We start from the raw sequence: 21,667 nt of genomic DNA, 5'->3' as shown, positions 1-21,667 counted from the left end.
TCTTCCTTGTTTACTCAGCTTTTCTTAATTCCTAGAATAATTCCCCTTCTCCCTTCAACCAAGCAAAGACTGACATGCCAGCCCACTGACATGACTCTCTTAGTTTGGTTTTATCTGGTCTAATAAATTTTATTATATAAATACATTACCATCTACATCAGGGGGAACAGTTTATACAGGCAGGAATGATTCCTTTGTATACGCTGTCCTTTTACCCATTTTCCCTCTAACACCATCCTTAACTCTACCCTCTACGCCCACACACACACACACACACACACACACAGATATACTCACAAACGGACCATTTGGTCTTCCTGCCCTGGCCATGGCATTTGGGGCAGTGAAGTGGGCATACCCACCCTCTAGCAGGTTCCTTCCTCCTAAGCAGAGCCCCTCCCCCCCCTTTGCACCTTCCTGGCCTGAGGCTCATGGGTCAGTGAGTTGGAGATAGAGCTAGCTCTGAGGCAGGAACAGACTTGACGGAGCCCTTCAGGAGTGAGGGAGAGCCCCAGGGCTTCTGGGTCACAGGCCTCCAATTTGTAGAAAAAGAGGATGCCTGGGGGAGGAGAGGGAGGGACGCAAACACTCCCACTGCCAGAGGCCTGGCAGATGGCTTCAGGACCTGGCCTGGAATAGGAACCAGGAGGTCTATGCAGGAAGTCTGGGAGGCTGTGATCCAGGTTTTGGGGAAATGTGCTGGGAGCAGCTGACTGAGAAGAAAGCAAGAATCCAGCATGTGCCTTGCATGGCTTCGCCACTGCATGTCCACCACCTCTCCAGGTGCCCAGGTGAGCTTGCCTGAACCTTTAGGAGTTCTTGGTGGAAATTTCTGGTACACTAGCCACCCCAGAAAAATGCACAACACTGAGCATTTCCTGTGCAGAATCCCTGTCAGGTCTATATTTCAGCCCTTCCCACCCTCTGAGACACACACACACACTCTCTCACACTCACACTCTGAGCTCCCTCTGACACCTCCAGCCGGCCAGAGGTGTCCTGAGCTGCACCAGCCCTTCATGTCCAGCAGAGGGCACTCCTGGGCTCCCACTGGTGGGTCTCTCCCAGGACTTCCCTCTGAAGATCCCATCGGCGCATGTGGGAGTCTCTGGTGGACTTTTTCTCAGGAACAGCCTCCACTGGAAGGAGAGAGAACTCTGGGGGCTGGCATGGACTGTGGACACGGGGGCTGGGACTGTTCCTGCCACCTGCGCTTCAGCTGTGCGTCCCTGTGTGTCTGCACGGTGGTGGCCTGGGTCTGCGGGTTCCTTTGTGACTACCTGCGCAATCCATCCATTGTCTGTGTCGTGTACGTCTGTGCAATGTAATTACATGTGCATCAGAGCCGCCTCCATCCACCGCCTGAATGTCGCTGGATTTGGGGGGAGTATAACCTGCTTGGACCTGAGCGTCTCTGGAAGGAGGGAGTGAGCCCACATTTGAGACCCTCCCCAGAGAGCCAGCCACCCCGCCAGATGGGGAAACTGGCCTGTGCCCGGTACCAGGAAGAAACTGGATGGCGAATCAAATGAACACCAGGCCTGAGGCCTCATGGAAACAGATTTCTTGCTGCTTCTCCTTTCCGAGCCCTTTGCTGAGTTTTCACGAGGCTCCATGGGACTCCAAGGGAGAGGGGGATACCCCATTGGTCTTTGATGTGAGAAGAGAGGAGAATGGGTCACATGCAGGGTTCAAAACCTTTCCAGAAACCTCAGGCCTCTCCCAGGAAGGCGGCTGTCCGCTGAGCCTTCCCTCTGGGGTAGGCCTGGGTCCAGTGGCTCTCCTGCTGTCCCATGTGTGGTCTGGTGTCGGTGCTCTATAGGATAGATCTGTGCTGTGTGTGGTCTGGTGTCGGTGCCCTATAGGATAGATCCGTACGCTGTGGCTTCACGTGAAACCCATCACTAGTGCATGCCGGCTTCCTGCATGGGAGTGGACCAGGCACCTGAATCCCTGAGTAGACTGCTGCACAGCACACGGTGGCCACCCTGCCAGCCCCGCCTGGTCCTCTGCTTCCCGGGTGTGTGCACGCACACATGTACGCACACGCAGGGACTGGAGTACCATTCCACGCATTCAGCGTTTCTTCAAGCACATCCATTGCCTCTATCACCTCTTACCTTTCCACATTAGAGCATGTTCTAATAAAAACAAAAAGAAAGAAAAAAAACCCATTATACGGGTAAGTGTGTAAGGAAGAGTGCATGAGGCCAAGCAGAAGAAACAAGGTTTCACAAATGGCAAAATTCCTGGAGTGGAAGTCAGGACATTAGGTTCTATTCCTTAATTGTAGAGACTTAGTGCATGATTTTAGGCAAACCCCCTAATCCTCCTGGGTCTCTCTGCCCTCATAAAGCTCTGTCTGTGGGATTACAGAAAGTCCAGAACATTCCTGTATGTGAACAATGCACCTAGATAAAGGGAGAGACGGGTTTCCCCACTTTTGTCTCGTTCTCAACTCTGAGGAACCTGGTTCTGTGGTCAGGTGCCAGCTGGTGTGAGGCTGGAGATGAGAAAGAGATGGCAAGGGGCCAGGGTGTTTCCTGTTTGGGGAAGAGAGGAAGCCAGGGTTGGACCTCTGCTCCTGCCAAGGCCAGTGCCCTGAAGGTGGTCCCCGGGCAGCGGGCTGAGCCGTCCCCCTTCCTCTCACCCCCCCACCCTCCACCTTATGTGTCCCCCCTCCATCCTGGGTGCGGCTCTGGGGAGGGCTTGAGGGGCCTGCTAAGGGTCCTCATCTTCTAGGCTCTGAGTGCCCCAGAATCCTCAGTGTACCATTTGCGATGAGATGCTGCTTGCTAAGATGCTGAGGTTGATTTCCTGGAGAAGCAGTGGTATTGCAGAGGATCCGAGTCAACCCAGGCTTAGGGGCCCCCAGCCAACGGCTGCGGAACCTCTTCTGTGCACTGTGCCTGTTTCCCGACCGCGGGTGGGAAGGAGGCCCTGCTCTAGGAACTCTCCCAATGGGGCTGCTGTGACGACGAGAGGGATACCCCTGAGAGGGATTGGTGCTGCGAGGGGCTGTGACAAGAAAGAGTCTGCCTTCGGGGTTCCCTGTTTGGGGCAGTCGTGCCCCGTCTGCCTCCAAGCCTCAAGGCTACATTCCTCTGTGGTGCAGGGATTCTGGGGTGAGGCCGCTCCGGAGAGCAGCTGCCTGGGTGCCTGTCATTATCAAGCCTTCATCAGGTTGTCAGGGAAAACTCTTACCCAAGTGCAGCTCACAGACGTCACTCTTCCCATGACCTTCCAAGACCGCCTGCAGCTGGCTTCCCCGAGAGGACTGGGCATCTCCTTCCAGCATCTTAGAGGTTGACGTGGCTTCAGGGAAATAACCGGCACTTGAGAACCGGAGGGATGGTGCCCCGGGGCTGAGCAGGCCCTGGGTTGCAGCAGGTCACCTTTTAGCCAGTGGCTGGCTGGCTCCAGCTGCTGTCACTCCCTTGGCAACTCCCCACAGCAGCAGGCAGCCTAGGGCTCTAATCAGCGGCCAGAGGCCTGGCTCTGACGTTCTTGGAGGGAAGGGATGTGGGTGTGGAGGCAGCAGCTGTGTTTCTTCTTGCCTGAGCGAGCTTTCCCCATCCTCCCTCCACTCCCCCTGTGAGGCTGAACTGAGCTGCTGATTCAGGCGTTTTACAAGGAAGGCAAATGGTGTGTTTGCCCATAATGAGCAGACCCAGCCTGGAAAGAACGTCAGTTTTCCCGTGAACCTGGGCGTGTCTGTCTCCCCAGGATGCCTGAATCAGCGTGGCAGGGCTGTGTCTGCCTACAGTCTGGCACCGCGCCCTGGCACCCCAGGCTCCGTGGAGAAGCTGGCTCTAGGCTCTTTGTGGACATCTGTCCGCCGCTCGGTGCGCCCAGCTCTCTGTACTAGGGTCGGACGTGATCTTCCTGGTCCCGCTGCTCAAAGGCAACTCCTAAGTTCATCCTCCAATCTGTGTTTTAGAGCATCCCCGATACTGACGAACCCAGGATGGGACTCAGTTAACATCGTAGGCATCTCAGAAATGAGGCGTGAAGCTGCCGACTGCTGGGTGTCAGATCTGGATGGGGGAGTCAGTGTCTTCTCTTTTGAGACTTTCTGAGTGGCTGGCTCAGAGTCACCAAGGCATCAAGCAGCCGCCAGCGCCCCCAGGGCAGGGAGCCCACACTGGTGGTGGGAATGGCAAAGACAGCTCCTGAGGAAGAGTCGTTCTCTCCCCCGGGATGGCCGTGAACCAGGTCTCCCCTCCCTGTCCAAGGGGACCCTGCACACTCCCCTCTCCTTTCCCCGTCACTTTATGTGGTGGCCTTCTGCTCTGTGTCCCCTCCTGTTGTCTTCCCTGGTTCCCAGTGGTCATCTCAGACAGACAGCTGGCCCCTGGGACACAGTGCTGAGCCCCTCCGCTGCCCATCCCACTCCTCACGAGAGCCGCTCACCATCCCTGCCACCAACCCGGTGGACCCCTCGCTGCTCCAGCCTCAGCTCCTCCCATGCTCTTTCCTCTGTTCAGGAACAACGTCTCTGTTCTCCCTTTAGGCATCTGTCTCTGTTCACCCTAAGTTCCCATCTCTTCATCTCTTTGGCTGCTCTCAACTCAACCAACCATCTCTTTTTCTCCTCCTGCAAACAACTGTCTTCTGAACAACCTTCCCAACCTGTCTGCTGACAGCCTTCTCACCCAGAGGATGAGAGCCCAGACCTCAGACACTGGGGGAGGGAAAAAGTTCTTGGCTGCAGAAGTGGCCAGCTTCCCCCACCTCACCGTCTCACAGGGCTATTTGGTTGCCTAAGGTATTCAACAATAGATCTTGTCTGGCCTCAAGCCCCTCTTCTGGCCCTTTCCAAGGTGACCATGACACGACCACACTGCCTCAACCAATCAGCCACGTGTCTTACATAAGCCAGACGCATTCCCCTTTAGACCATGAGCCCCATCGGATAGGCTCTTTTCTCTGGAGCAATAGTCCCACCGTCTTCTCTTGCAGCAGGATTTAGTAGGAAGAGCACAGGGTTTGGGATCAGAGAGATTCGCATCCTCAGACTTCCACTCACTAGCTGTGTGACTGTGGGCTAGTTACTCATTTTCCCTGACCCTCAGTTTCCCTCATCTGTAAAACAGGGGCAGTGATACTTGCCTCGCCGAAAGGGTGTGAGGATAGAAAAAGAGAATATGGGTAGAACACCTAGTAGGTGATTGTGTTCATTTTTCCCTTCATTTTTTTCTCACTGCAGTCCTTCATCTCTTAAGAGAAACATTCTCCATATGAATTCTAACATCCATTGCCAACACCCTCCCAAACCAATCTTCCTGGAGTGCCCTTCCCTGGAAGCACCCTACATACACACTCTAGGCTCAGTCCTTATTGTGAGGTAGGCAGGTAAGACCATTGCACGGCTAAAGTCAAAATCTCTGGGGTGCATCCTCTTGCCCTCGTTCTCACTTACCAGAATTTCCTTTAGAGAGAAGCTCGCTTGTGTTTCCTTGTTTGTTGATGTGTCTGGGTTCACTGAGCATCTTCTAGAATCTCCCAAAGACCCTGTGGTCGCACCCCTGGTTATTTTTCTCCCTGGAGCTGGAGTTAGTTGTCTGTGTGCTGTCCCCCTGCGCCACCTGCTGGCTTGGCCTGGAAGTACACCTTCAACACCTTTAGTCCAGGTAAGAAATGTACCCATGCTGCCCCTCTTCCCTTCATCTTCTTGAACCTCCTCTGGGGAAGAGACATCTGCCTGCTTCCCCCCACCCAAGTCAGTTTCCTAACAAGGCAGGACCCTAAAAAGTCAAGCTTACAAGACTCTGCAAATACTCTGATGTGGCCATCCCCAGCCCATCAGGGGCTCAGGCCTCTCTCCCTGTTTGACTACAATCCTGTGGGATCCTAAAAGGCTCTCCTATCTGTGCCCTTTCCTCCCCTGATGTTCCCACCAGCATCCAGTGCTGCCTGTCCCCTACCCTCCTCTGACATCGTGATCCCAGCAGCCAGTGCACCCACCCACCTGTCACCCAGACCTTCAAATCAGAGAACAGAAGCTCCATGCTTATTCCAGGCCCCATCCCTGGGCCATTCTCCCTCCTTCTGTTACACCCACTTATGGTCTAAACTCTCCAGCAGCCCTAACCTGACGCCCAGAGTTTCTTCCAAGTAGCTGGATCCTCTTTTTTTTCAGTGTCCCCCAGCTCCTCTGAGTGATTGCTCTAGGCTGGGTTACCTCTCAGCAGAGTAGGTGTAATCTCTGCATCTTCCTGATGACCCAAGGGCTAAAGCAGCTGGCCTTCTGCCTTATATCACGGAGGATCATCTTAGCTATCCAGGGCCTTTTGGCAGAACCTACCTGTCCCTACAGCCAACGAGTAGCCAGCATCCCCTTCTGGTGCTCTGCTGTCCACAGATCTCTCTGCCTGTCGGGCAAGGCACAATCTCTATCAGAGCATGGTATGGTTCCAGGGGCAGCAGAACTGCCCCTCAACCCCCAGCTCTCTTAGAAGATGGTGCAAAGCATATTCACCCCTGGGGCCTATAAAAGGAGGGCCCTTTTGCCCAAACCACGCCCCCATCTTTCTCCTGTGTGTCCCTTCCCCTAACCCAGGAGGGAGAGAAGCCCTGCCAGCCCTGGGCCTGGGAGGACCAGCTGCCACCAGACCCCTCCACCTCCCACCCTCATTCTCGACTCCTTCTCCTCAGGCCTTGGCCTTCAGGGGAGAGGGGAGAGGGTGTGTTTTAAATTGTCTCCACATGAACAGTCAAGAGAACAGAAGAAATCTTTGCATACATTGGAAAACCCCCATTTCCCAAAGCCCACCCATGACCTGGCCATTTAACTTTTGGTCACACTGGCCATGGCCTCTGACTGGCCCTGCCAGGGAACATCGGTCAGGCATCCATTAGGAAGAAACAGAAGAAAGGTGAGATTAAATTGGGAGGCAGTCCTGGAAAAATCATCTCTATTTTCAGAGGAGAGTTCCCGAAAGGAAGGAGCATGGAAATGAAAAGTATAGGAAGAAAATATGGACACACAGGGCTCTAGTAAAACCAGTCCCAGGAGGGAAGAGGCTGGGTGAGAGGGGTGAACATGGTTGTGAGGGTCTGCTGGGTTTTCCTCCCAGCATCTGCCACACATCTTCCCTGAGGCCCCCAGAGCAGGTGTGGGGAGGGCCTGGCCCATCACCAGGAGGAACAGTACAGCCAGCTGGAGAGATAGAGGATGAAAGGCTTCACTACCTCCCCAACAGTTATGCCCAAGTCAGAGGGTTGGCCTGACTGGGTCCATAGAAGGACCCCAAACACAGGCTCCCAAATCCAACCCTGCCACTCCTGCCCTTCCTCCCTGCTGGAGGAGGATCCAAGCAGGGCTTTAGAGCCTTCAGATCCTTGTGGTCAATTCTGGCTCATTGCTGACACTCAAAGATATAAATACTGCCAGATGCATAAAGATGGGCATGGCCCAGCCACAACTCTCAAGGGATTCTAAGACAGGAAAAGATGAGAGCCCTACAGATGTGGTAAAAACTCAGGCCTGTCCAATTCTGGAGTGCATGCTCTTAATTGCCTCTGGTATCTGTTAGCTGTGTGACCTTGGGAAAGTCACTTAACCTCTCTGAGTACAGGTTTTCTCATAGTTTGAAGGTGTTAGACTAGGGTAGTGTTTTCCAACTTTTCCAGCCATATTATCCTTTCTTTAAATGAAATCTTAGGGAGCCCCAACCTGTTTATTGAACAGCCCTAATTTGATGGGATACAGCCATGACCAGCTTTACCTTTCTTCCAACCACTGCCTTCAGACATCTCCGTTGAGCCTCCACTTCCCATTCCTTAGTGCCAGCTCAGGCAGACCCTGGTCACTTTTAGCTGTTAAAAAGTCTAACCAGTCTGTTTCAGTTTGAAGCTTCAATCTGATGTCCAGTATGGTGCCCACATCTCTCATTCTCCATTTCTCTATTTTGGCTTCGACCCAAGGTCTGAAGGACCCACGATGGGGAGCACAGGGTCTGCTGTTTCCTGGCTCCTCCCCAACACTGTCCTGGGTCTCCATCTTCAGTTGGGACAGGGAGTAGAAAAGGGGGCAGTGTCTCTTTACTGCCTGGGTTGGCTCTGGTCCTCTTGGGCTGTCAGTGCCCTTGGTCCTTCAGGTGTCCAGATACCACCTGCTTGCGGGCCTACAAGACCCTTCCCACCTGGTGCTGTAAGGTCTCTAGCAGTCAGGCCTTTGAGACAGGGTTCTGGCCAGATGTCTCAAGCTAGGGTGGCCTTCCTTGGTGCTGGGCACATAGGCGATCCACCCATTCTTGCCCCAGCCGGCATTCTTGTGCTGCACTCGGAGGCTGGCTGCCCCTTGCTGCGGCAATCTGTCCTGCCCTCTCTCCTGGTGCAGTGGCACAAAGGCCTCTGCATAAGGGTGTACCCAGCTGGGGAATAAGAGGTCTGCTTCCCCTTCTCATGCGCACCTGACATACCAGCACGTGGCTCCACTGGAGGCCCCTCACTTGGCTTGGGCAGAGGCTGGGAGGATCCTGTCCTTTACGGGGAGGAGCAGGGAGGTAAAAGCCGCAGACTTTCCCTGGAGCAGTGACTCCTTAGGTGGTGATTCTCTACCCCTGCAGCACATTCGAGTGCATGAAAAGCTGATTAAGAAATTCCAGTGTGCTGACCCCACTCCAGGCTAGTTAACTCAGCATCCTGAGGATGGGTCCCGGCATCCTTTGTTAACGCTCCCGAGGTGATTGTAAAAGGCAGCCAGGGTTAGGAGCCACTGCCCTACTCCAACAAATCCCCACCAAATGACGGAGGCAGGACCTGGGGAGCAGGTCACGGTCCTGCACCTTGACCCGGGAAGGTCTGGGTCTCCCTTTAGAAGGTGGTGGGGGAGGCTTAGGGCCTGGTGCCCTTAGCTTTGGGGTTTTAGACTCAAGTGGAAAGTAACAGAAGGGTTCCCATACAACATCCTACCACAAATGTTCTTCTGTCCTGTCTTAGCAGCAGAACCCTTTCTTCATTTGAAGTCTTGCCAGAGCCCCACGGATGACTCAGTAGGAGCTGGAGTACCTGTCTGAAGCAGGGGTGGGCCCTGGAGGCGGGCAGCATCGGAAACCCCCCGGATGAGCCCCTTCAGCTCACTCTAAGAACCTTCTGTTCCTATGTTAGATTGGAGAGGGGGAGAGTGAGAATGGAGCCAGAGACATGGGCACAGGCTAGGGAAGCAGGCCAGGTGGAAACCCACAGCAGGTTGAGGGAGGGCCAGGAAGGGCACAGGAGAGAGGAACCAGACTCAGGTGGGGCCTGCTGACCTCCCAGTTCTGCCGAGAGTAGCCACCCCTGGCTCTGAACCCCCAGCAAGGTGTGCTCCTCCCATATGCCCCTGAGCAGGGGGAAGAAGAGAGGCAGTGGCCCCAGGACCTGCAGCCGCCACTGCCGCCAGGGCCGCACAAGGAAGGGCAGGAGGAGAAATCCAGCACAGATGAGAGGCCCACCACAGAGCCCCTCTTTAAGGTCCTGGACACGCCTCTGAGCGAGGGTGAAGAGCCTACAACGCTGCCGGCCCAGGTGGACCACGGGCACAGCGTGCAGATGGAGGGCTACTTGGGCCGCAAGCACGACCTGGAGGGGCCCAACAAGAAGGCGTCCAACAGGTGTGTGGGGGAGGGCCGTGGGGTAGGAGGGGTGGGCAGCTCCCAGGGACTTTGAGAGCAACATGGGTATGCTTGTGGGCGAGGGTGCCCTCTGCCTCTAGTCTGAGAGCTCCTGGGCATTCTCTAGGACAGCCCGGGGGCTGCTTGGCATGATGGGAAAAGCCTGTCTTCCGTTGTGGTCCTGAGTTCAAATCCTATGACCTGGTACTAGTTGCTCAGCCTCTCACTTGTAAAATGGGGATGACGGGGGCAGCCTGCCTCTTCAGTGCAGATGCCATGCCTGGCGCAGAGCAGGAACTCGGTGAACGCTAGCTGTTATTATCCCAGGGCGGGGTAACAGGTAGGCCTTAGCACTAACAACACATCCTTGACCAAGTCCCACTTTTTACCCAATCTGGGCCCCAGTTTCCCCAGCTATAAAATAGGAGAGGAGAAAGAGTTGCTATGGTCCCTCCTAGCAACCATATGACTCTGAGGAATTCATTCAGAGGCTGTGTCGTTTCCTGACCCTGAGGCAGTCATGTCCTTGGGTGTGGTCTACCCAGGGATGCCTAGACCCAAAGTCTCTGGAGGCTCCTGCCTTCAGGTAGCAGTCCAGGGTCCCAGAGAAACAAGGCAGCAACAAGAGGTTGAAGCCAGCCACATTCCCAGGGCCCACTGGCAGCATACAGAGAGAGCCTAGCCTGGGGGACATGCCAAAGTTAATTCAAATTCCAAAAATCAATTGGGGGGCCCAGCCAACCTGAAGAGGTTTATTGCTTATATGGAAAGCCTGCAGGGAAAGGGAAACTAGCATTTATAAAGTACCTACTGTGTGCCAGGCATTATGTTAGGACTGATAATAGCTTCTCAAACCTCCTATGATATTGTAGTTTCCATTCTCCAGATGGAGAAACAGTCTCAGAGAGGTTAAATCATTTGTCCATTTACTCCAAGACCAGCTCCTCCTTTGCAACTGCCTTACTTGGGCTACAAGCTCAGAGAAGGTGGTGAGGGCCAGAGGAAAGATCCATGAGCTGGCGTCAGAAATCTGGGCTTTGTGGAATGGCTCTGCAGCCAGCTTTGTACAGGTCAGGTTCTCTCTTTGACCTTCCAGTCTTTCCTCCCTACATGCCCTGCTAGTTCTCCACTTTTCTGCCCTCAAAAGGGAGAGAGGAGGAAAGGAGGAAGGGGAGGAAGAAAAGCTTAATGTTTCTCAGTACTCATTACTGTGAAAGGGCAACATGTTCCCCATTTGTCAGGGAAGGAGCTCAGGTGAGCCCACACATGAGCCCATGAGCCTGCTGTTCTCACCAAACATTTTGGCTGAGATGAGCCTTGATTTACACCAATACATTTCTTTAAAAAGTGCTAGTACAGGGCTTCCCTGGTGGCGCAGTGGTTGAGAGTCCGCCTGCCGATGCAGGGGACACGGGTTTGTGCCCTGGTCCGGGAAGATCCCACATGCCGCGGAGCGGCTGGGCCCGTGAGCCATGGCCGCTGAGCCTGCGCGTCCGGAGCCTGTGCTCCACAACGGGAGAGGCCACAACAGTGAGAGGCCCACGTACCGCAAAAAAAAAAGTGCTAGTACAGTATACCAGGCATATATCATCAACAAAACAAAAATATCACTACCAGCAAAACAAAACCCTGCTCTGTTCACGTTACAGTTCTGTAGTGAGACTCAAATATGCTGGTGGCTATGGAAATGCTTTGAAAAGTTGTTTATACTATTGGTCTTAGACTCAGTAATTCTACTTCTAGAAATATATCTCAAGGTAAGATCAGAGTTACAGGCAAGGATGTTTATCATACTGCTATTTAAATCGTGGATAAAATTTCCAGTGTTAAAAGGTCCATCAATAAAGGGATTATTTATATATGTGACAGGATACCATATAACTATTCAAAATTATTTTCAAGAAATATCTGAGAATTCAAATATTTGAGGATGTGGAAATACTCATGATATAGTGTTAAACTTAAAAGCAAGACATAAAATTGAATATACAGTATAATCCAATTTTAGCTATATATGTGAACAGAAAAAAGACTAGAAGGAAATACATCAAATGTTAACAATAGTTAACTTTTGGTAGTGGAATTACGTGCAGATGATTTTTATTTGCAATTTTTTAAACAGTAAAATGTATTACTATTGATCAGGGTAAAATTGGTATAATTCAGAAAAATGGTAAAGCTATGGGAACTGATTACAGAGATGCTGTATCAGGACCGTAGGTGACCTGCCTCTCTGTACCCTCACAGGTCCTGGAACAACCTGTACTGTGTGCTCAGGAATAGCGAGCTGACTTTCTACAAGGATGCCAAGAACCTGGCCCTGGGGGTGCCCTACCATGGGGAGGAGCCCCTGGCCCTGAGACACGCCATCTGTGAGATTGCTGCCAGCTACAAGAAGAAGAAGCACGTCTTCAAGCTGAGGTGAGGCCCCGCCTGTCCACTACCCCTTCCCTGGTTTGGCATAAGTGGCTGGACAGGGGCCCACTCTTTGGGACCAGCTTCAGACCTGAGCTGCCCTTCAGGGATTTTTCAAATCAGAGAGGCTGGTGGTCCTGATTTTTGCCTCTCTCAGAAGGTGCTGTGCTGCCTGACAGGGTTCTGGTCATGGGAAAGCTCAGGGGGGCTGGGGGATCAGATACGGAGGTGGCCACGCAGGAAACCCTCTGTCCTCCTAGGCTGAGCAATGGCAGTGAGTGGCTTTTCCACGGCAAGGATGAGGTAAGTGCAGGGCTGCCTAGCCCAGACCCCCACCAACAAAGGGGCAGGTGGAAGGGACGCATGCCATTTGACCTGCTCACTCAGGAGGGGTTGTCCTAGAGGCACCCCATCCTTTGCGGGGCCGTGACCCTCCTGCCCTGTAGGAGGAGATGCTGTCCTGGCTGCAGGGCGTGAGCACCGCCATCAACGAGTCCCAGAGCATCCGTGTCAAGGCACAGAGCCTGCCCCTAGCCTCCATCACCGGCCCCGACGCCAGCCTCGGCAAGAAAGACAAGGAGAAGAGATTCAGCTTCTTCCCCAAAAAGAAGTAGCCTCTCGGGCACCCCGCGGGTGAAGCCAGTGCGTCGGGACTAGCGACGAGCGGGGACGAGCGCTTCCCTCCTCGGCCGGGTCTTCCTGCTGCCCACGGCCTGGCCGCCGCTGCCTGCCGCCTGCCTGCCCCGAGTCGCCGGCCGGGCCCCAGGCCCCGGGCCCCGCCGCACTGCAATAGCTGCCTTCGCGCCACCGCCCGGCCCGGCCCGGCCCACGCCTGCCTCCGCGCCCTCTGCCCGCAGCCCCGGCGCCCCGCACACGGCGAGCGCGGGCTCCAGGGACGGAGCTCCCAGCTCCTCCGGCCCTCGGGGCCTCCGGGGCTGGGGTCAGGAGACGGTTTTCGAGGCCCACGCCCTCCTCTCCCCGCCCCCCTCCCGGGCTGAGGGGCGCCAGCCCGTCCCCGCCCTCAAACATAAGCTGGAGAAGAAGGCGGATGGGGTTCCTCAGATGCTGCCCACTCCCAAAGCAAGTCTGGCTTGGGGTCACCTCCTGCTAAGTCGCAGCCAGGGAAAGGGAAAGGGAAGAGGACCCCGGAAATGCCCGACCTGCCCCTGAGGGGCATGAGGAAGCAGGCTTCAGGTAGCTCTGGGCCAGGGGCTACTGGGGACTGACGGGACACGACGGCCTCCTCCCCGCTGGGCTTCCTCAGAACGGGGACTCTCACCTCAGGGGCCACCGCATCCCCTCCTCGCTCCTCCTCCCACCGAAAGTGGGGGGCACCCTGCAAGATCGATGGGTCCTAAGTGCAAAGGGGTTCCCACGGCCTCCGGCACCCCTTGCTGCCACCCCCGATGGTGGCAGGGAGGACCAGGAAGCTCTCAAGCCAGCCCTCTTTTAAAACTACAGTTGCCGTTTAGGGCTCAGCCCAGAAGGAGGTAGATAGGTCTCCACACTGCCTAAGGCGCTGCCTCTCCACCCTGGGGTCCTCCTGCACTCCCAGCAACATCCCACTCGGACCCAGGGCCCTTACGGGAGACAGCACAGGGCCCCAGGTACAGGATGGACACCGCAATGCCTGGAGTAGATATCCCAAAGCCAAATACCCCATGTGTTCCGTCTGCAGCTGGCACCACCTGAGCGTGCTGGCTGGACCGACAGCAAATTTCATGACCCGTCACCCCGGGGTGGCAAATGTGGCCACACCTGGGTATTTATTACGACCCACGTAACAACCCCAGATGGCTAGACAAATGCTGGGGCCAGAGCCATTAAGGTGTGGCGGGCACCCTTGCTTAGCTCCTCTGGAAGGTCCTGGCCTTGAGCCAGGGGGCCACATGGGTATCTACCCCACAATCCCAAGCACAGACAAAAGGGGCCCTGCAACCTCTATCCCCAGGGAGAGCTTTCCCTGTGCTGCTGAGGTCAGACTTCCAGACGGAAGAGACCACTAGTTACACAAGGATTTTTCTCCGCCACTCTGAAAGCAATACAGCTCCAGCCCAGCATCTTAACTGGGGTTAGGTCCAAAAGAGGGGTTGAGTTGCAGGCAGCAGGCATTTCCCCTGGGTAGACCAGAAAGGTCCCTGGGGCCAGCAGTTGCTGTTTCCATCACCTTCCCCATGGGAAGGAGCCTTAGACACACTGAGATGATCCCCCGGAAGCGGGTGAATTTCAGGCAGAAATCACAGGCATAGGCATCCGGAGTCACGAGGCCTTCCCAGGAGCCCTTAGTGCCCGAGATCAATACCACCATGTCAAGGGAAGGCGATTTCAGCAGACGAGAACCACAGGAGGGACGTTCTCTGCTGTAGCCTGACAGGTGGTCCCACCTCTGGAGCCAGGGTCTTCATTGGGCCTCTATGCACCTAACCCTATGGCCCTCTGTGCATCCACAGGGGACCTAATCTATACCACCCACCAGCCTCCTTCTATACCTAGGGAAACGAGGGCAGGAGGCAGTGAGGTGATGACACTCACCTGGCAATAAATGTCTCTGGTGCATCTGAGGGCATGTCCTGCTCCAGGGCAGATAGCAGCAAGAGTCTCCCTCAACTGTTCCCATGGGCCAGTCTTCAGGGCGCCAAGAGACGAGGGGCCACCCTCTCCCCTCCACGTGTGCCAAAGCAGCACCTGAAGTGAAGAATTTCAGCAAGCAACTCCACAGTCCCAAGAATGAAAGGGCCTCGAGGAAAAGCTAGGATTTCACCACCCCTGGGCCCCCAGACTGGGCAAGGGCAGCAGCCGGCTGCACGTGACCCACCATGTACTGCCAGCTCCCCACGCATCCCTCCCCCCCACATCACACAGGCCCCGAGACATGCAACTCACCGGACTGAGACTGCAGGGGCCCAGCTCTGGGACTCTGTGCCACATGGGGGGCTAAGCTCCTGGTGCCCTGGCAAGGTTTCTTTTTTCCCTCCTTATATTTTCTATTTTGTAGTTCTTTTTTTTTTTTTGCGGTACGCGGGCCTCTCACCGTTGTGGCCTCTCCCGTTGCAGAGCACAGGCTCCAGACGCGCAGGCTCAGCGGCCATGGTTCACAGGCCCAGCCACTCTGTGGCATGTGGGTGGGATCTTCCCAGACCGGGGCACGAACCCGTGTCCCCTGCATTGGCAGGCGGACTCTCAACCACTGCGCCACCAGGGAAGCCCTGTAGTTCTTTTCTTTAACAGCATCCCCAAACAGCTCCAGTCTACACCAGCAAACCAGGATTCCTCCCCAGGGCAGTTATAGAGGAAGCTCCTTCTGGGCATGGTCAGGTGGTCCTCCTTCCCTCTCTCCTTCCCCTTTGTCCCCTGGCCTCGACTGACTGTGGCTGAGGGAGGTAAGGAGGGTCCTTGAGCTTCCTACCCTCCACTAGCACCCGTAACAGGAGGTCTGGGGCGGGGGGGGAGGGCTCGGCTTCCCCGCCACCCCACTCCTTCTTCCTGCCTATTGGAGAGCAAAGAGAGTCCCCAAGGCTGGCCCTGGATCGCCCTCCTCCCTTCAGTAGGAGGGGGCAGAGATCCAGAGGACCCCATGGCTCGGTCCCTTGGACAAGTAAGCTCAGGGAGGATGCAGGGGAGGAGGTGGCTGCAGAGGACTGCCACCCTGCTGGGCACAGACCACGCAATCTGGGGCTGGCCCTGGGGCCGGCTGGGCCTTGTCCTCCACCTGCTCAAATGTGCTTCCACCAACAGAGAAAACCCATTTACTAGTTTTTCTAATAAATCAATAATGCTCCGTATTTCCGTTTCTTATTTGACTCACCTATTTCCCTTTGAACTGGACCAAAGGGGGCTGGTGGATTGAGCAAGGCAGAATCTGTGAACACAGGACCGCCGTGGAGACAAGAGGCACAGCCAGACCCTGGCCCGTCCTTGGAGTCTTATGGGAACAACTCTGCTGGCACCTAGGTTCTGTGCTTCACTTGAGACCCTGAGAAAAGCTCGCTTATTCATGCATTCAACCATCTTGAGGGCCTGCTGCAGGCCTTTCCCCATGGAGCTCAGGACAGAGGTCTGAAAATCAGAATCCACACACCTGGGGTTCATCTCTGGAGGCGCAGTTTCAATTGGTCTGGGTGGGTGAAACCTAGACATCAGCATTTTTCAAAAAGTTCCCTCCCCTGATGATTCCAGTGGGCAGCCAGTAAGAACCACTGAGCTAGTCCAGGGTTCCCAGGTATAACCTAGAGGGCTGTGTAAGGATCACCTGGGGAAGGTGCTGACGACTACTCCCCAGGCCTCACCTCCTGAAGAGTGTGAGTCAGAGGGTTTGAGAAGCACCAACTCATCCATCTTGTTTAATTTACAGAGGAGGAAAGAGCATGAGTTGAGGTGACCCGGCTAGTTAAACGCAGGGCTGGATCTCCTGACTCTCACTCTGGTGTGTGGCTACTCACCACAATCAGAGACTTGTCTAGTAGAAGCAGCTCTCTCAGCGACTGTGCAAGTACCCACAGACCACTGTGACCAGCTGGCAGGACATGGGCCAGCCCTGCTCTGCTTCTGCTCAGGAAAGGTCTCCACTTGCCTCTGATATTCCCTTGAGCTCATCAGACTCAGCAGACCCATCTTCAGGCTGAGTCCGTCCTCCTAGGTCAGAAGACCTGCAAGACAGCTCTACCACCTGGCTCTGCGGCCCCACTCCTCCCAGGCCCCAGCCAGAAGAAACAGGGAGAAACAAGGCTGGTCCACCAAGGGAAAAAAAGGCAGAAAACCCAGTCAGAAGTAGGGGGCATACCTATGCCTTTTGAATCAAAGACACTTTTGAGAGTAAGATGAAGAATGAGGCTCCATTCCAGAAAAAATGCATCTATACCCCTCACCCAATACTGCCAGCCACTTAGATATTTCTAGGCTCCAAATTGAGAATCCTTGCCCCCTAGGATGTCTCCTGGGAACTAGCAAGGGAGAGAAGAATAAAAGGCACCAGATGTGGAAATACCTGCCTGTTAGAAAAATGTTCCACCCCCACCCCACCCCTTTCAGTCCAACTTTGGCACCTGAGGAAAAGAGCTAAAGGCTGGCACGGTGCCCCCTGACCTTACCCCAGACAGGATGCCAGGCTGTGGGTAGACAGAAGCCCGTGGGAACAGAAGCAGCAGAACAAGTCCCCTCCCACACATCCCGCTGCCCCAGCCTCTCCCGCCAGCACCTGGGGCCTTGTGCTTGGTGAGCACCTGTGGAAGCAACACGCCCACGTCCCGCTTCCCCTGAGACAGGCCTGGGCACGATCGCCTCTCCCCAGCCCGGCCAGACACCAGTAAGGAGACCACTCAACAGGTTGGTTGGTCAGCAGTGGTTATTACACCAATGGCAAATAACAAAATGTGTGTACATTAGTGACAACCACGGGGCCAGCGAGACAACCCACAGAAGTACCTGAACAGAGTCCACGACATTCTTCCCAGGAGGGAAATCAACAACAGAACACACACTCACACACACGCGCGCGAGCACACCAACATACCACAGGGTAGAAAGCAATAAATTATGGGCCTCGTTCCTGCCCGGATCCTAAGAAAAGGCACAGTTAAAGAACAAAGCCTCCCCAGGCCACACTCCTGTGTGTCCCCCGGGGGGGCCCTCAGTCTGGCAGCAGCCAGGCAACACTGGAGGCCTGAGCAGGGCTCGCTCTCCCTGGGAAGAGATGAGCTTAACTATCTGGCCTCTTACTAGAGAAGAACTATATACAAGGGAAGCGGCCACACTGGCCTCGGAGGGCAAAGGGGCTCGTGAGTCACTGGCGCGCCCACGGCAGGCGACAGGCCCTTGCCCGGTGCCCTAGGGCGCTCTCCCAGGGGCAGCCTTTCTGAGGGCCCCGGGTGAGCACGGTGAGCCCAGGCTGTGAGCGAGGATGCCACCGTTCTTCCCCGTCCCTCGGCACAGCTGCTCCCTCCCCCAGGACTCAGTGTCAACCTGTGGAGTTCAAGGCCTGGAATTTCTCCCGCAGGCTCCTCACTCTGCCCTGCTGGCTTGGGTCCGCCAGGTCCCTGGGACCCTCTTCTTTAGGCCGATACTCTGCACACTCCTGGAACTCCGGGCCCTGCCCCGCCTGGGCTGCTGGTGAGCTCGGTCCCTGCCCACTGGCTGCCTCCAGTCCCGCGTTGGGGCCGGACAGGGGCCCCTTCTCCATGATGACCATCCGCCGGCTGTCCTCCAGTGTGAGGTCTGCGGTGACGTACAGGGCCTCCCCTCCGTCCGGCGCGCTTGGGGATGACCCCGCCAGAGGCTGAGGCTGGGCGACCCCTGGGCCTGCCGGAGCCCTCCTGGCGTTCAGGCTGCAGCAGCGGCCCACCTTCCCCGACAGGGGCGGCTGCGGCTGCATCATGTTCTCCGGCAGCGAGTGGCTCCGGTTGACGGGCAGGTTGCGCGGCCGGCTGCCCTTGGCCTGGAGCGCCTCATCCTGGGAGGCATATTTGGAGCAGAGCTCTCGGACGTCGGGCCAATTGAAAGTCTCGGTGTCCAAGGGGCTGAGGGGGCTTCGGGGGATGTGCCAGGCCCCAGGCGAGGTGGTCCTCGGGCTGGTGGCCGAGGAACTGAAGGAGAAACGCCGTGGCGATACCTCCCTGGCAGAGCTGGACTTGGGCGGGCTGTGTTCCTGGGCCGTGGGCTGCTCGTGGTTGAAGAGAGACAGCACTGGTTTCCTCTTACCTGTGAGGAGACAGCGAGCCGCCTGAACTCCTGTGCAGGAGGGAGCAAGAGGACATGAGGGCTCTGGACTGACCTCAACTCCCCTTCCAGGCGAGGCTGGTTGCTGGGGGTTTGCGTGTGATGGGAGAGAAACCTCACTGACCATCCACGGCGCCCTTACCAAAGGGAAATGGGAAGAATGAAGAAAAGGGGGTGGGGTGGGGTCAGGGGTCAAAGGAACAGACGAGAGCTTCTGCTCTCCTGGAAAACAGAGGCCCAGGGCCACAGGCCCTCTGCTCCACAGGAGGAGCTTGGCCTTGAGCGTTAGACCCGCTCCAGGACTCGCCCCAGCCCTCTTTTTGGTAGAGGTCCTTTAGGGGGTCACTTTCCCAGAATCCAGCTGGCTCCTAAAAGGTGCTTCCATCCCAGGCTTGCAGGCAGGGCCCTCGCCCCACCCCCTTCATACCTCTGCCAGCAGATGGTGCTCCAGCCTCCGGCTGCAGGTGGGGGGTGGTGGCAGCCACCTTCTCCCACGGCTGCGGTGGCCTGGCCGTCACCGACTTGCTCTTGATCCGGAGGCTGTACTGGCGAGCCAGCTGGTAGACCTTGCTCTTGACTCGCTCGCTCACGTGGCTGTCCATCACGTGGGAGAGCTGCAGGATGCGGGGGTGTAGCGGGGTCACCAGCTCCCCCTGGGTGCCGCTGCTCAGCTCCTTCACCAGCTCCTTCAGCTCCCGGGCCAGGTGGGCCGGGCTGGGGGGCTCAGTGGGGGAGGCACGGTCCGGCGAGGCAGCAGCCGACTCCTCAGTGATGGCCCCCAGCTCACGCTCCTCCAGGATGAAGAGGGGCTCATGCAGGTCAAAGCTATTGGCCTGGCCTTGGCCTGGTCCCTTCCCAGGGCTGCCCTCAGGAGACTCCATTTCCTCCCAGATCTTCACAATTTCCGAAGACGGGCGGAACTCAGCATCTGTGATGGGAGCTGGGTCCCCAGCCCGAGCCTGGCCTGGTCCTGGGTAGTCAAAGAGGGCCCACGAGGCTGCCCGCGAACCCACCTGTCTCTTATGCCCCGGCAGAGCCACTGGCTCCGGGTCTGGCCTGGGAAGGCTGTTGATTCTGGAGACTGAGTTTCTCACCAATCCTTTGGGGATGAAGGAGAGGCTCTCCCGGCGCCGGACACTGAAGCCTGCGTCGTGGTGCTCTGCACTTTCATAGTAGCTCTTGATTTTGTCCAACAACAGCCGGTCTCGGGAAGAAAGCTTCGATTCCTTCGTGCAGGAAGGCCTGTCTGGCTCCGCTGGGCAGCCTGGGCTCTGGGTCTCTGTCCCGTTGACAGAAGGGTCACTCTCTGCGGCCACCCCCATACTGATGTCCGCTTCTGGAGGGAGCTGAGAGCCCAGGGGGTCTGTGGTGCTCCCTCGCCGGGCCAGGCCCTTCTCACTGTCCTCTAGGCTGACCACACTGCTGCTCCGGCTGGTCAGCCTCGGGGTCCCGAAGCCACTGGCCTTGCCGTCCTCCAGCGCCAGGCTGCTCCGCCGAGAGAAGCTGCTGACGAACCGCTCGGCGATGACGCTGGCCTGGTCCAGCACAGAGGGAGGCAGGAGGCTCTCGGGCTCGTGGGCGGCCCCCACCTCCTCCTCCTCGTCCTCACTGCTCAGGACCTTAGGGTCCTCGGTGCTGTCGGCCACCATGAAGTCCACCACGTCACCCGGGGGGTCCAGTCCCAGCAGCAGCTGGTGGGTGTCAAGCTGCATTTCTAGGACTTCTGGAGCCTCTGTGTCTGAGGGCATCTCCTCGGTCCTGGGACCTTCCATGGCAGCAGACACCTCCTGCTCTGTCCCAGACTCAGGGTCTGGCTCAACCTGGGAGAGCACAAAGAGCTCATATGAGCCAAAAACCTCCCTCATGTGAGCCGGGGGGATGTGGGGACAGCACAGCCTACTCAAAGCCTAGTGAGAGGGGCTGCGGTTTAGGACTGCAGGCAATCAGAATGAGCATGACTCAGGAGTGGGCAGCAGGTCCTTAGGGAGAGGATGTCCCTTAGTCACCCTGCAGCTGGGGTGCTGGGCCCACATTCTCAAACCCAAGAAAAATTCTAGGAACGCAGATGGGGTGACGCGGTGGCACCTCTCAGTGGCAGCCTGCCTGGAAAGCACACGGACACGGTGGGAACGTGCAGCGTGGGGCCAGAGCCACGGCACCAGGACTCCCCTGCCTGAGGGGAGGCGGCTCCCTGAAGCCCCAGTAGCTCCCCACATGGGGGTTGTTCCGGGTTGAAACCCGGGCCTAAACAACTTCCCTGAGGGGCCAGGGTCTCCCGTGTGGATCAGGATCCAGAGGGCAGTAGGACCACGTGCTGGAATCCTGTCAGAGGGTAAAGACGGGGATGTGGCTCCTGCCAGCCAGCCTCCGCACCCGTGCAGGACTCTGCATGTGCACAGCGGATGGCAAGGAAGGAAGCAAAGTTGGCAGCTCTCTCTTGATCACCTTGAAGGTCATCTGAATCATAAAACCAGCCAGTACAGGCAGCTTTCCAGAGGAATCTTTAGGGAGAACACAGGATAACACTCTATAGCCCGAGGAATCAGACCCGATTCCAATCGTTCTAGTCTAGAACCTGCACAGTGGGACCCAGGAGCCAGGCCTGTAATGTCCAACACAATGGCTGCCAGCCACACCTGACTCCTGAGCATCTGAAATGTAGCCGGTCCACGCTGCAAAACCCTCATACCAAAAAAGCGCAGCATACCTCATTAACAGCTTTTTAACACACTACATGTTGACATGATAGTAGTTTGGAAAAACTGGGTTAAATAATTCTTTAATGTGACTATTAGAATATTTAAAATTACCCATGAGGGGACTTCCCTGGTGGCGCAGTGGTTAGGAATCTGCCTGCCAATGCAGGGAACATGGGTTCCAGCCCTGGTCCAGGAAGATCCCACATGCTGCGGGGCAACTAAGCCCGTGGGCCACAACTACTG

The 21,667-nt window shown here is 56.3% G+C and overlaps 2 protein-coding genes and 1 long non-coding RNA gene across 19 annotated transcripts in view; 1 reads left to right on the top strand and 2 right to left on the bottom strand.

Annotated features, from left to right (window-relative positions):
- Nucleotides 1-15,799, top strand: part of SPTB (spectrin beta, erythrocytic) — a 125,338-nt gene extending 109,539 nt beyond the window's left edge. For both annotated transcript variants that reach the window (XM_049706363.1, XM_004262126.3), the window contains exons 33-36: nt 9,337-9,599; nt 11,847-12,020; nt 12,275-12,317; nt 12,461-15,799. In XM_049706363.1, the coding sequence (XP_049562320.1) occupies nt 9,337-9,599; nt 11,847-12,020; nt 12,275-12,317; nt 12,461-12,628 (648 nt within the window). In that variant the 3' untranslated portion in view covers nt 12,629-15,799. The remainder of the gene's footprint in view (nt 1-9,336; nt 9,600-11,846; nt 12,021-12,274; nt 12,318-12,460) is intronic.
- On the bottom strand, nt 104-9,342 carry LOC125963578 (uncharacterized). Its single transcript, XR_007475744.1, has 2 exons — nt 3,205-9,342; nt 104-2,141 (listed from the first exon to the last, which is right to left on the bottom strand). It is a non-coding gene; the product is annotated as an uncharacterized LOC125963578 (long non-coding RNA).
- Nucleotides 15,800-17,337: 1,538 nt separating the features above from the next.
- PLEKHG3 (pleckstrin homology and RhoGEF domain containing G3) overlaps nt 17,338-21,667 on the bottom strand; it is a 42,703-nt gene continuing 38,373 nt past the window's right edge. For 12 of the 16 annotated variants that reach the window (XM_033424691.2, XM_049706368.1, XM_049706367.1 and 9 more), the window contains 2 exons: nt 19,153-20,545; nt 17,338-18,737 (listed from right to left, as the gene is read on the bottom strand). In XM_033424691.2, coding sequence (XP_033280582.2) covers nt 17,968-18,737; nt 19,153-20,545 — 2,163 coding nt within the window. In that variant the 3' untranslated portion in view covers nt 17,338-17,967. The remainder of the gene's footprint in view (nt 18,738-19,152; nt 20,546-21,667) is intronic. The other 4 variants (XM_033424627.2, XM_033425010.2, XM_033425352.2 and 1 more) reach the window with 1 other exon arrangement.

The sequence above is a fragment of the Orcinus orca genome, chromosome 2 (genome assembly GCF_937001465.1).
Source record: "Orcinus orca chromosome 2, mOrcOrc1.1, whole genome shotgun sequence".
Taxonomy (NCBI): domain Eukaryota; kingdom Metazoa; phylum Chordata; class Mammalia; order Artiodactyla; family Delphinidae; genus Orcinus; species Orcinus orca.
This window is presented reverse-complemented; position numbering and strand designations above follow the sequence as displayed.